The 14505-nt window shown below is 52.5% G+C and overlaps 1 protein-coding gene across 1 annotated transcript in view; it reads right to left on the reverse strand.

The window, feature by feature from the left end:
• Positions 1-1075: 1075 nt before the first annotated feature.
• Positions 1076-14505, reverse strand: part of FA2H (fatty acid 2-hydroxylase) — a 54784-nt gene continuing 41354 nt past the window's right edge. Inside the window, exons 5-7 of the mRNA XM_043599676.1 lie at positions 6989-7161; positions 5426-5678; positions 1076-2603 (exon numbers count right to left, since the gene is read on the reverse strand). Coding sequence (XP_043455611.1) covers positions 2524-2603; positions 5426-5678; positions 6989-7161 — 506 coding nt within the window. The 3' untranslated portion in view covers positions 1076-2523. The remainder of the gene's footprint in view (positions 2604-5425; positions 5679-6988; positions 7162-14505) is intronic.

The raw sequence follows: 14505 nt of genomic DNA on the forward strand, positions 1-14505 counted from the left end.
TTTTTCCTCAAACTTGTTCATCTTAGACTTTTCTCTAATGGACTTACATATGTACACCCAAGCAATCTCTTCCTCTGTTCTTCCTTCTTGTTTCTTCCTGTTCCTTGGGTGCGATGCTCTGCTGTCAGATTTCCAGCAACATCGAGGAAACACAGGTTGTGATTTCTGCTGCTTGGATGGGCCCGATTCCAGGAGCTTGTGGGATGGGTGGCTCAGGCAGGTCACACCTGTCTTCAGGCTGGGCGCCACATGGACAAAGTCACCGCGTGGCTGCTGGAGCAGGGAGAGGCAGCAGGGGCGGGGGCTCTCGCCTCGTCGCCAGAGTCTCACCAAGGTTAGCTTTCTTCCGCTTCCCCATCTTTAGGCAGGCAAATTCAGAGCCCACCTCCGCCGGACCAATTGAATTAGACACTGAGGGTGGAGGACTTGGATCTGTACTTCGACAGGTTCCCCAGGTGGGAACTGACGTGGCTGAGAAGGCATCCCAGGAAACTACGTTACATCTAGACCGAACTGGCCTGAAATTCTAGTTCCCACTGTGGGCATTTGTTGTTACAGCCTTTCCCCCTTCCTTTTAGGAAAGTCGACTGGAACCTCATTTGGGATCTGATAAATTCCAGAAGAAACACCTCCCCAGTGGTGCATCAAGGCGGCTGGTAAGAATGCCGACCCTCCAGCTCCAGCCCATGTCCAGGCAGTGAGGGGAGATGTGGTCTGCGGAGAATTTTAAGACAGTAATAAGACCGAATAAGAGGATAAGAGTTGGCAAGCTTTGCAGCATGGAGCCTGCTTGGGATTCTCTCTCTCCCTCTTTCTCTGCCCCTCCCCTGCGCCTGCCTGCTCTCTCAAAATAAGTAGAATAAACTTGAAAAAAGAAAGAGCCGGCAAGCTTTTTATCATCACTAGGCTCCAGCAAGTCCACACAGCCTGGTCAGTAGTAACATAAACACCCCTCCCTGCTGGACCAACTGCCTTCATTTCCCCCCCCCCCCATCACCCCTCCCCCACTCCCCCCCCCCCCCCCCCGCCATGAAGTTTGGTGAGGCCCCAATCAACAAGTGCCAACAAACTTTTGTTGATTTCTTTTTCAAGGTTTTTATTTTTCAAAATATACAATTTATTTACACCTTTATGTCACAACTGTAGTTTGTATATTTATTCCAAAATCTTTAAATAACTCCACAGTAAACAGTACAAATCACAGGATCCGTCAAGCTGCTTCTCTGTAGCCTTTACACTCTTAGAGATTCTAAAATGTTTCAAGTAGTAACGGTTTCTGGGTGAGAAGAGAACAAAAACGGGACAAAATGTCTTACATAAGCCTGACGTGTGGGATTAGATACGGCGATCTGAGCAGCTACTCGGTCGGGGGCCTGACTAAGGGCATTTATATAGTTGATAAATAAGACCCTCTCATGAGCAGTGAGGGTTTTGGTTACGAGGCGGGGGTGGGAACCTCATCTGCTGGGGGAGGTGCAGGGAAGCAGCTGGGGAGGGGGTAAGGCACCGCATGAAGGCTCCTTCTCGGCGTGAGGAGGTGCTGGCTGGAAGGGTCCTGAGTGGGGCGGCAGAGGCCCACCGGTGCCAGGCGGAGGTCAAGAATGGCCAGAGACGGGGTAGGGCTCCTGCCCACCGAGAGGCCCCGGTCGCCTCCCCCGGGGAAAAGCTGTGTGATTCTGAAGGCAGGTGGGGAGGTGGCTAGAGGAGCTGGCGGTTCCTCAAGAAAGGGGCCCAGGGTCCCGCCAGCTAGGAGGCCATGCCAGAGGCCCCCCGCCCCTCTGCACAGGCCGGTAAGGGCCGGGCGTGTGGGTGGGGCACGTGTGGCAGCCTCAGGCATCCGGCGGTGCAGCTGGCATTTGTGATTGGGGGCAGGGGACAAAGGCACTGCTCCGGGTCTGGAGGTGGCCCATGGGAGGCATCATGTTGTCTCTCTCTTTGTGAGAGCCCTTCATCCACCTCAGTGCTCTCCTCTCATCAGGAGAACAGCCAGAGCCACCAAACCCTCCCCGGGAAGGGAGGAAGAGGAAGACGAGGACCCCAGGCCCCGTAGACTCACTTTGTTGTTAACACCGGCAGCTCCACCACTGGGGGTGGGGGGGGGGGGTTCTCCCAGGTGGCCCAAGGTGCTGAGACACAGGTGGGTCACAGGCCTGGCCCCAGGGGTCAGTTTCCTTCATTCCCCTTGGGAAATTCCCCATTGGCCAGGTCCTGAAGCCATCCTGTGGGCTAAGGCTCTGGGCAGGGAAGCTAATGGAGAGGCCAGGACGCTCTAGAAAAGAGCTAGACCCTGAGAGCCACTTGGGCGCCTCGTGGACATGACCCTCCAGTGGGGGGTCAGGAGGGCAGTCTCAGGGTCTGTCTCAGTCTTCCGGGTCTCTCCAGCATGCCCCCACCAAGCCCAAAGGCCCGATAAAGCCTGTCCCGCCTGGCCAAGCAAACCTTCTTTGCAGGGTCTGGATGGGGGGTGGGGGTGAGGCAGGGGCCACGGCTGGGCTGAGGGCAGGACGGTGGGGCTGGGAGTTGTCACTGCATCTTCAGGTGGGGCTCTTCCGGCATAAGGGTGTGGAAGAAATGATCCCACAATTTAGTGCTGATGCCAAATCCTAGAGAAGGAGAGAAATGGGGAGAAGATGAGGGACCAGTGAAGGCGTGGGAGAAATTTCCTCGGGAAGGGAGCCTGGGGAGGGCTAGCATGCAGGCAGGGTTTGAACATCTGTCCCCGCTGGCCTTCCCATCTCTCAGGGCCCTCCTGGCAGGGGTTGAGAGCAGAGTACTTGTGTTTGTAGTCTCCCAAGGATGCCACTGGAATAAACCCAAGTTCCTTATCCAGCCTGTGTTTGGTGGGAGAGCCTGGCCCTTGCCTGAGTCTCTTCCCCTCTGTCTCACACTTCAGCTTCTTTCTTCTCTTTGGAGATGTCAAGTTCATTCCTGCTGCAGAGGCTGGAACAGAGGCTTTGCACCTGTTGCTTCTGGGATGTTCTTTCCCCAGACATTGGATGCTGGCTTCTCTTAGCTTAGGCCTCAGCTGTAAAGACACTTCTGCAATGATACGTTCCTAGACCACTTTACCTAGTGCTGTTTCATCCAATGCGGTAGCCACTGACCGGTGTGGCTGCTGAGCCCCGAGAATGTGGCTGGAGCTACGGAGGCACTCGATTCCTAATTTCATTTCATTTCATTTCATTTTTTTAAGTTTTTTTTTTCTAATGCTAATTTATTTTTGAGAGAGATAGAGACAGAGACAGAGCATGAGTGGTGGAGGGGCAGAGAGAGAGGGAGACACAGAATCCGAAGCAGGCTCCAGGCTCTGAACTGTTAGCACAGAGCCCGATATGAGGCTGGAACTTGTGAACCACAAGATCATGACCTGAGCCAAAGTTGGAGGCTTAACCTACTGAGCCACCCAGGCGCGCCCCCCCCGCTTTGTAAGTTTTAATTTCATTTTATTTAAAAAAATTTTTTTAAATGTTTATTTATTTTTGACACAGATAGAGACAGAGCATGAGCAGGGGAGGGGCAGAGAGAGAGGGAGACACAGAATCCGAAGCAGGCTCCAGGCTCTGAACTGTCAGCACAGAGTCCGACATGGGGCTCAAACTCACAGACCATGAGATCATGATCTGAGCCGAAGTCGGACGCCCAACAGACTGAGCCACCCAGGTGCCCCAATTTCATTTTATTTTAAATAACTTTAATTCCAATTTAAAATTTTATAGTTGACTGAGTTACTGGAAAACTTTTTTAAATTAATTAATTTATTTTTTACGTTTATTTATTTATTTTGAAGGGGGGGCAGAGAAAGAATCCCAAGCAGGTTCCCTGCTGTCAGCAAAGAGCCCCACACAGGGCTTGATCTCCTGAACTGTGAGATGATGACCTGAATTGAAATTAAGAGTCAGAAACTTAACCAACTGAGCCACCCAGGCACCCTTATTTATTTATTTTGAGAGGGAGACAGAGTGAGCGAGCAAGAATCCCAAGCAGGCTTTGCACTGTCAGCATGAAGCCTGACTCGGGGCTCAAACTCACAAACTGTGGGATCATGACCTGAGCCGAAATCAAGAGTCATGAGTTGAGTGATTATTCAACCAACTGAGCCACCCAGGCACCCTGATCTACTGAAAAACTTTTAGGCATGTTTAGGACAACTCACCTAATGTGAATTCACTTTTTTAAACAGTCAATTTTATAAACTCTAAATATAGATCAAGTATTTCTAATAAGGGGCGCCTGGGTGACTCAGTCGATTAAGCATCTGACTTCGGCTCAGGTCATGATCTCGTGGTTTGTGAGTTCGAGCCCCGCATCAAGCTCTGTGCTGACAGCTTGGAGCCTGGAGCGTGCTTCGGATTCTGTGTCTCCCTCTCTCTCTGCCCCTCCCCTGCTCATGCTCTATGTCTCTCTCAAAAATAAATAAGCATTAAAAATTTTTTTAAAGCATTTCTAACGAAAACTTAGCACTTGAATTGAGATATGCCGTAAGTACAAAGTACACACTAGATGTTGTGAAGATGTAACATAAGAAAAATAATGTAAAATATCTCATTAGCGATTTTTTATATTGGTTACAGGCAGAAATGGTAATATTTTGGTTGTATTTGGCTTAATAAAATATATTGGTTTTTTAATTTTTTTTAATGTTAATTTTTTTTTTTTTTTTTTTTTTGAGATAGAGACGGAGTGCAAGCAGGGGAGGGGCAGAGAGAGAGGGAGACACAGAATCCAAAGTAGGCTCCAGGCTCCAACATGTCAACACAGAGCCTGACATGGGGCTTGAACCCATGAACCAGGAGATCATGACCTGAGCTGAAGTCAGATGTCCAACCGACTAAGCCACCCAGTGCCCCTTAATAAAATATATAATAAAAAAAATTTTTTAATGTTTTTATTTATATTTGAGAAAGAGAGAGAAAGAGAGAGAGAGAGAGAGAGAGAGAGAGAGCGCGAGCTTGAATGGGGGAGGGGCAGAGAGACAGAGACAGAATCTGAAGCATGCCCAGGCTCCGAGCTGTTAGCACAGAGCCTGATGCAGGGGTGGAACCCATGAGCCGACGTCAGGCGCTTAACCCACTGAGCCACCCAGGCACCTGTAAAATATATTATTAAAACTAACTATATCTGTTTAATTTTGCTTGTTAACGTGGCTACTAGAAAATTTGAAATCACATCTGTGACTCGCGTTGTTTTTATGACACAGAGCCGGACCCTCCCCCACATCTCGTGGTTTCTTTTCTTTGAGGCCCTCATCACTGTCTAAAGTTATCTTTGCTGTTTGTCTCCCGGTGGGTAGGGTGGGAGCCCCCGGCTTGCCTTCCTGTGTATCCCCAGCACCCAGAACAGTACCCGACCCTTGGTAGGGGCTCACTGGTGGCTGTAAAATAAATACGAGAACAAATGAGGGGAGGCTGGGAGTGGGCGGCCTCACCTGACTGCTGATGTGCAAAGTGATGCTTGACGTGGTGAGCCTTCATGTTGTACAGGTAGGAGCCCTTGTGCGGCGAGCCGAAGTGCAGGTAGTAATGTGTCATGTCGTAGAGGATGTACCCCAGGAGGCCCCCAGTGAACACAGTGCCCCCCACCGCCTCCGGCAGGAGCAGCTGTAGCAACGCGTAGAAGAAGGCAATCCCCAGAGAAGCCGGCACCGGGGGAAAGACCAGGCGGGACTCATCGAAGGGGGCCTGCGGAGGGAGAGGCTCACGCGTCAGCAGACGGCCGGCCGGGCCGGGGGGCCTGCCTGTGGTCCCAGCACCGCAGAGGACAGGGGCAGAGTCGCCCGCGCGTTCCAGTGAGGCGGCAGCAACCTGTCACGGGTGGGCTTGGCACCTTCGGTGGCTTTGGGGAGGGCAGGCCACCATGCTTGAAGGCCCTTGAGAGACTGTCCCGCTCCCAATTTCCAAGCCAGGACGGGCCCTGGAGACCTGTCCAAGAACAGGGCGGCGGACGTGATGTGGGCGGCGGGCTCCCAGCCCACGAGGCCACGTTGGCCCTGGAACTTGTTAGGTGCTAGAGAGGAGCCTCACCGCCAGATACCATGCGGGGTACCCGGACGGAGGCCTGATGTTGTCTGGGGGGCCAGCACACCAGCAAGAGGAGGTTAACGCAGGCTCACAGGGTAGACCGGTACCAGAAGCGTGAGCGGAGGCGGATGCGGTCTCCCTGTCCCCACCTCCTAGGGGGCGTTCCAAGGGGGTGTGGTCACAGTGAAGCAGATAAGAGAGCCAAGCCTTAGACTCCAGCTTCAACAGCCTAGGGCCTGGCATAGAGGTAAGGTTTTAGAGACTGCTTGGTGAGTGTTCTGAGAAGGGACAGACCCTCTCTGGGCTGGAGGAGAAGAGAGAGAGAAAGCAGGTAATAGCCACAGAGCAATGCGCGGGTGTGGGCCTCCCCCACCACCCCCAACCCCAGGACCAGCTCCTGGAAGAAAAATGCAGGAAGGGAGGGAAGCGGGGAGGGAGAAAAGAAGAAAGACAGTTGAGAGCACAGACTCTGGGGTTCACAGAATGGGGCCCAACATCCTGGCTGTGCCAGGTGTGACTTTGGACAAGTTCCTCAGTTTCTTAATTTCTCTAAGCCTCAGTTTGCGGCTCTGCGGAATGGGGAGAGCTGTAGCACCATCCTCAGAAGGAAGCTCCACCAGGACAGTGAGGTTTTAGTTTTGTTCTGTTGTGTCTAGAACAGTGCCCGCAGGTAGGGAGCGCTCAGTGAACGTCTGTTGAATGAACGAACGAACGAATGAATGAGATGCTGTGGGGATTAAAGATGACGGCTGAAATGTACCTGCAGCGTGCCTGGTGTCAATAATGAATGGTGTGCAGACACGCATGCTCACTCTGTCCACGCCCGCTTCCAGTTAGGACCCAGTCACCCCTCTGAGCAGCAGCAAATGCCCTCATGGCCACTTGTTCCCGGCCTGACTCCCAGAAAGATCAGCAGCTCCCCCGAGCGGGTCACGGTTGCCAGGCCCCGGGCAGGAGTCTGCCCTGCTCACCTTGTGGTGCTGGCCATGCAGGACGAAATGCAGCAGGATAAGGTAATAGCTGTCCCCGGGGGGCTTCATGTGGAACAGGAAGCGGTGGATGAGGTACTCCATGAGGCTCCAGAGGAGCAGCCCCAGCACGAAGAGGCCCGGGAACACGGACTTAGGCATGGCCACCGAGTACTCTGCAGAATGGCCAGACAGAGGCAAAGTCAGGGCAGACAGCCCCAGTGGGCGCTAAGGCCTGGTGGCTCCAGACACGCCATCTCACGGCCCCGTCACTTGGGGGCTGCTGCTCTCCATCCAGCAGCTATGGGGCCGGGCCACACTGATGGGACTCTTGGGTCAAAATGGGAAGGAGGCCGTGAGGGGCTGTGGCGCTCAGAGGGGTCCTCCCCGGGAACAATGGGGCTGCTGGCCAGAGGTCTGAGATCTTCCTTAGGGGGACTGAGGGGAGCAGCTGTTGCCAGTGCTGGAAATTTCTCTGGTGCTATGTTCTGAATGTGCCCCCCCCCCCCCCAAATTCATAGGTGAACAGAAACATCACTGCCAATGCGATGGGATTAGGAGGTGGGGCCTTTGGGGGGTGATTGGGTCATGAAACGGGAACCCTCCTGAACAGGACTAGTGTCCTTATAAAAGAGACTGCACGGGGCGCGTGGGTGGCTCAGTCGGTTAAGCGTCTGACTTTGGATCAGGTCATAATCTCGTGTTTCTTCAGGCTCTGTGCTGACAGCTCAGAGCCTAGAGCCTGTTTAGGATTCTGTGTCTCCCTCTCTCTCTCTGCCCCTCCCCCACTCATGCTCTGTCTCTCTCTCTCAAAAATAAATAAACATTAAAAAAAAAGCTGGGGGGGGGGGCGAGAAAAAAAGGACAGAGACTGCACCTAGCCCCTTCCCCTTTTGGCCATGTGAGGACATCATAAGATATTTGAGACCTGCAAGAGAGGACTCCCTGACCAGGCTGGCATCCTGATCTGGGACTTTTAGTCTTTTGAACTGTGAGTAATACATTTCCTATTTTTTATAAGTCACCCAAGCTGTGATGTTTGATTAAAACGGTCCAAATGGCTGACGCTTCTGGGAAGGGTGACTTTGTTTCGGTGGCATAAGGGAGAGGGAGGGACGATCCCAAAGAAGCCAGCAGAGCCTGGGGGTTATTGATGAAAACTGTTAACAACCCGGGATCGGTGGGGCTGGGGGTAGGGCAGGAGGGACAGGAAACCCAAGCAGAGAAATCTTAACAGACAAGACTTAAAATCACAGCTGTGAGGGACACGTGAAACAACCAAAGATGATTCGCTCGGAGACCAGAAGACTTCAGAGATGTAACTGTCATCAGGTGCGAGTTCCCAACACCCAGTGGTCTGAGGACAGCCCGCAGTCGCTGAGGGTCTCCTTCCCTTTCCCCATTCATTCTTTGACTTCATGGTGACGTCAGCTCTGGTCACTGTTTTCTCCAAGCCTAACCTCACCCTCTTAGCTTTACTTTTCCCCACAAGTCTTCCTCTCCCTTTTTAAAAATAATAGTCTCACTGAAATATAATTCACATGCTGTACAATTTACCCACTTAGAGTGTATAATTCAGTGGTTTCTAGTATACTCCGGATTGTGCCACCCCCACTAGTCAATTTTAGAACATTTTCATCACCCCAAAAAGAAACCCTGTATCCATTACCAGTCACTCCCCACTTCCTTCCACACCCCTGCCACTTTGCAACCCATGGAAACCACAAATCTATGTTCTGTCTATGGATTTGCCTATTCAGGACAGTTGATATAAATGGACTCATAAAATATGTGGTCTTTTATGACTGGCTTCTTTTACATACACTATTTTGAAGGTTCACTGATATCGGGTGCCTGGGTGGCTCGGTCAGTTAAGTGTCTGACTCTTGATATCTGTTTAGGTATTAATCTCACGGTGCATGAGATCGAGCCCTGCGTGGGGCTCTCTGCTGACAGCTCAGAGCCTGCTTGGAATTCTCTGTCTCCCTCTCTCTTTGCCCCTCCCCTGCTCTCTCTCTCTCTCTCTCTCTCTCTCTCTCTCAAGGCCCATGGATGGCTCAGTCGGTTGAGCGTCTGATTTCAGCTCAGGTCATGATGTCACAGTTTATGAGTTCCAGTCCCGTGTCGGGCTTGCTGCTGACAGCGCAGAGCCCACTTTGGATCCTCTGTCTCTCTCTCACTCTCTGTCTCTCTGCCCTCCCCCACTGCTGCCACTCTCTCTATATTCGTCAAAAATAAACATTTTTTAAGAAGGTTCATCCGTGTTGTCGTATGTATCAGGACTTCCTTCCTTTTTAAGACTGAATATTTTTCCATGTTATGCATAGACCATCTCCGTTTATCCATTCCTCAGTTGATGGGCATCTGGGTTATTTCTATTTTGGGGCTGTGACGAATAATGCTGCTATGAGCATTCATGGACAAGTTTTTGTGGGGGCATGCTTTAGTTGTCCTGGGGATAAGCCTAGGAATGAAATTGCTGGGTCGTATTGTAACTATGTTTACTCTTTTGAGGAACCACCAAACTGTTTTCCAAAGATAGCCGTTCTCTTTTGATCTTTCCTCCATCTCCCTTACCCACCCCCAAGAATCCTCAACCCAGTACAAGAACCTGTCTGTCCTCTGCATATGCAAGCTGCTGAGCACAGAGGGAGAGCTGTGTAGACACGGGTCTGGAAGCTTCAACCTCAGCTCTTGCGAGGTGATCCTTTTATGTCTCCAGGCTTAGATCCCTTCCTGCTGCTCTCAAACACTGCCCCCCTCCGTCCACCCAGCCTTCTACTTCAGACTTCCTCCACACCTTCCCTTCCACCTTTAACCATACCCAATTCTGCCCCCGCCCTTGAACTTCTTTCCTGCTCCTCAGGGAAGAGAGAGGCACCCAGGCACCTGGGTACTGGATGGTGGCAATAATTATAACAGCAGGTGTATACTGATCAGTAACTACATACCGAGCACCATGTAAGTGATTTACATGGATTACTTCATGTTTCCCCTCACTGCAACCTTATGAGGGAAGCCCTGACATTACCCATATGGGTGAGGATATGGAGATACAGACAACTTAAGTTACTTGCCAGGCTCAACCCACTAGGGAGCGCAGAGGCCACAGCCTGCTTCCCCCACCCCCTCCATCCCGAGCCCCTCCATCCCAACCAACTCCTCTCTGGGCATCTTCAACTTCTTCTCTAGTGGGCTTTCCCGTCATAGACTCTGTCCCTGATTCATAGCCAAGCCTATGGGAAAGACAGACTAGACTCATCTCTCTACTTGATTGCTTCCCATTTGATTCTCAAGCCCCTACAGTCCGTCTTCTGCCCCAAGCCACTGGAATTGCAAAGGCTATTCAGGATGTACTTCTTGCCAGATCTAGTAAGCTTTTCAATTCATCCCCTGCTTGGCTGTGGCATATGATATTAGTGACCAGTCTCTTCTTGGATCTGGAGCCCCCATGAGTTCCTAACCTGAGGTTGTTGAACACCCAGAGTCCTCAGCTGGATTCCAGGGTGTCTGTGAAACTCCTGAAATGGTAACCCAAATGATGCCTCTTCGTACGATTTTTCAGGAAAGCGAGTCCACAGCTTCTCAGAATATCTCGAAGGATCTATGAGCAGTATGGTTAGAATACACAGCTTGGCTTTTCTCCTCTTCCCTAGATGCCCCTTGTCAGGTTCCATCGTGGAAATGCTGCCTCAGTCCCCAGCGTCAAAGCCTTCCTGCTCCACTCTCCCATACTCCCTGCTCGATGCGGGAAGGTGGCTGCACCCACAGGCTGACCACCCCCCACCCCAGACCCACACTTCACCCCAGCCCCGGACAGCCACTTGCTACAGGGGAACCTCCACATGGCTGTCCACAGGCCCCCAAAGTCAACAGTGGCCAGACGAGAACAATCTTCTTCCTCTTCTTCGTGCCCATCCTATCACCCCACGATGCTCCTCTTGGGTTCTTTCCTCTGCCAGAGGCACCAATATCCACATGTGACCAAAGGCTTAACTTATCCCTTTCTCTCGCATCCATCCAGGCACCTGTAGGCTCCCCCTCTTTAACATGTCTTGGCAAAGCAAAAGAAGCCAGACACAAAAATCCATGTTCTGTATGATTCCATTTGTATGGAGTGTCTAGAAGTGGCAAATGTGTAGAGACAGAAGGTAGATGTGGTGGTTGCCAAGGGCTTGGGGCGTGGGAAATGGAGAGCAATGGGATTTCCTTTTGGGGTGATGAGAATGTTCTGGAACTAGACAGAGGCAGCAGTTGCACAATGTTGTGGATGTACTAAATGGCACTGAATTGCTCGCTGTGAAATGGTTAATTTTGTTATGTGAATCTCATCTCAATTAAAAAAAAAATCTCTCTCTGGTCGATTCTTTGCTCTTAATCCCTTACTACCTTATTACTTCTTGCCCAGTGATGGCATCTGCCTCCCATCCCAGTCCCCTGCCTCCGTGCATGTTCAAACCCTTCCACGGCACCTCGTTACCTTTAGGTAAAGTGCAAACACCCAACGAGGCCCTCAGAGTCCCTTGAGACCCGCCCAGCCAGCCACATCCCGCCTCGGTTCCCTGTTGCCTGGTAGTGGGACCAAACCAAAGCATGTGTGGCTCCTTCGATGTACCACATCCTCCCACCTCCCCATCTTATCCCTAATTTTGTTCATATTTTCTTTACTGGGATTCCCTCCCCGCTCCCTTATCCTCGGAGATTCAGCCCACGTGTCTCCTGCGAAAAGCCTCCGCAGACGCCCCTCATCCCCACTGGGGCTGGTTTTGAAGCTCCTGCCCCACCCTTCATATCATATCACAGCTACCGTGCTGCACCCTGGCTTGCGGGTTTTATCATTGGTCCCCTTTTTATGGCAAGGGAGGCCTTTCATTTGATATCTCCAGGGCTTCACACAGCAGGTGCTTGGATACCTGAGAGATGGGTGGTTGGAAGCAAGCCCCTCTGAAGGGCTGTACCCAGGTGAGGTCTGATCTGTGTCATTCTAAGGGTAGAACTGGGCCTAGAGGAAGGCAGCTTCGGGTTCTGTTGAAGGAAGCGTGGATGGCCACAGGTGGCTGCTGAGGAAGGAAGAAAGCCCAGGAAGGCAGGGAGGAGGAGGTGAGCTTCTAGCTCTTTGGAACAGAATCTAGGCCCAGCCCCGTTCTGACAAAACAATGAAAGACCAAGGTGAACCTGACCTTTTGTACCAGGCTGAGCTGAGGGTGGGGGGAAGGGTGGGCAATAATCATGACCTTGGCTTGAAAGCTTCTCAAATGGGACCGTAGTGATGACTGTTGGCTCAGTGGGGAGGGAGCAGTGGCTTTCTAAAACCCCTCCCCCACACAGGGCCTACCAGCCACAGAGTGGTAATTTAGAGCCAGATCCCTAAGAATGGGCACTGAGAGGAGGCTGGCTTCCTCCTCTCTACAGTTCCTGACCTGCAGCTCTGCAGGTTACTGTCCCACTGTGGTGGGCTCAGTGGGTGGCAATTTATCAGGACATCAACCTATGCCACGTCCACATTTGGTACAAGATGCTTCCCTAACAGCTCTGTGCGAGTGGCCGCCTGACCTTGGCTGAGCTGCTCTGGTAGGCGAGGAACCCTGCTTCTAGGGAGGTCCCGACACCTTTGGGGTCCTTCAAAACACGCTGGTTTTGGGCTTTGGCTTTGCAGACGTGGGTTCATATCCTAGCTCTGTACCACCTACCTCGGTGTTTTCTCAACAGTAAAATATCCTACGCATTGTGAAAGGCTGTTGTTAGGATGGAGGGAATAGACCACCTAATTATATGATAAGTATAGATAATACACAGTAAGAATAATATATTTTCAGATAGTAATACTGATAATATAATGCTCCTCATATATAATAAGTAGCTACTATAATATTTATTTAGCTACTATAATTTTTAAATGGGATCATTCACATTTAAATATGAGGCAAAATACATCTAAGTTCTAACTTGTGGTCCTACTGTGCCCATCTTCTCTTGATTCTCCTTGTAGAGTTCTGGAGGGTTCCTGGTTGAAGAAGTTCCCCAGCCCCCCACCTCCCCCTGCCCAGAGTGCAGGAGCCCCACCTCGGTGCTCAGCTTTCCCATCAGCAGGGAGAGGACTGGACACACAGGAACATTCTGTGGCCACAGACTTTGGTCTTGACCTTGGCTCGGACTCCCACAACAGAGCCCGTTGGAGGCCTGCAGCGCCACCTGGGGTGCCGCTGGGCAATGGTTCTGGCTCAGCACTCCCTCTCATCTGCTCCCAGGAACTGCTCTAGGGGCCATCCTCAGTTTCCAGAACCCCTCTGCCTTTCAGAGCATTCTCATTCACGCATCTAGGCATCTCAGCATCGCACTGGTGTCTCCATTCAGCTTCCACTGCCTCTCGGCCTCCCGAGTCCTCTGCCTCTATTCCAGTGCGCCCTCTGTCCACCAGCTGCACCGGGACCCTGCTGAGCACCCCCCTGCCTCACTTCGCTGGCTCTTAGTTTCTCTGCTGGCACCCGTGCCTTGCCTGACGAGCTTGGGGAGGAGGGAGGGATGTGGACACATCTCTCTCACGCCATCATCACTGGCATCACGGTCACAGACTCTACACTGGGCCTCTATTAGCGCATTTCAGCGCTCTGCAGAGGTCTGCCTTCAGGCCAAGCCCCCAGGTCACCCTCCCTGCCACGCAGAAGAGTCCCCTCCTATAGGTCAAGTCTCTGCCCGCCCCCTCACCCCAGCATCACCCCTGTCGGCCCATCCGGCCGGAGCTGGTACCGAGTGGCATCTCTGGAGGGCTCCTGCAGAGGGACCCGGGCCAAAGCTCTGGCATCCCCTTCCCCCTCCGGCTGCCAGCCCCGGCGGCCCAGCCACTGTTGGTGATTGTTAGGGGAGCGCCGGGTGGACAGTGGGCGATTCAGCGAGCAGGCCTTCTGAGCAACAAGCCTTGTGCTGTGCCTGAGCTATTCAGCGTGGGCAGAAAAGGGTAACCTTGGCATGTGGGGCGTGCACATTAACCCTTGGTGACCGGGAGCAGTTTGGGGCTCGGGGGGACTTCCTGCACTTGTTCGTCCCCCATCCCAACCTGGGCCAGGTGGGAAAACTGAAGCTCCCATCGCTGTGGCCAGGGCCCCTCTCACCTAAGCCATTCAGGCCCTCAACTTGTCCCCCACCCCGCAAAGGTGGGCTGGGAAGAGACGTTGGAGTGTGGGGTGAAGGAGCCTGTGTCCGGCAGAGAGAGGGAGGCTCTGAAGGTGCACAGTCAGGAATGGGAGACATGCGATCAGGAGAGGAAAGCCCGCCTCACCCGCTCCCGGCACCCCTCCCCTGCCTGTCCCCTAACCTTGCCTGGGTCCGAGCCACCCACCAGGGGCTAGCACCTCCCTGAGGCAGGCTGTGACAGGACACGGGACCATCTGTGCAGGCGGTATGTTTCTGGGGACACAGGTAGGCGGTAAGCTTGGGAGGCAGCGGGCAAAAGTGGCCACCCCCAAATCTTAGAGACCCAGTCACATAGGCTCTTTGGAAGTTGCCCCACATCGGCCCTTCCC

This window comes from Prionailurus bengalensis, chromosome E2 (genome assembly GCF_016509475.1).
Source record: "Prionailurus bengalensis isolate Pbe53 chromosome E2, Fcat_Pben_1.1_paternal_pri, whole genome shotgun sequence".
Classification (NCBI taxonomy): domain Eukaryota; kingdom Metazoa; phylum Chordata; class Mammalia; order Carnivora; family Felidae; genus Prionailurus; species Prionailurus bengalensis.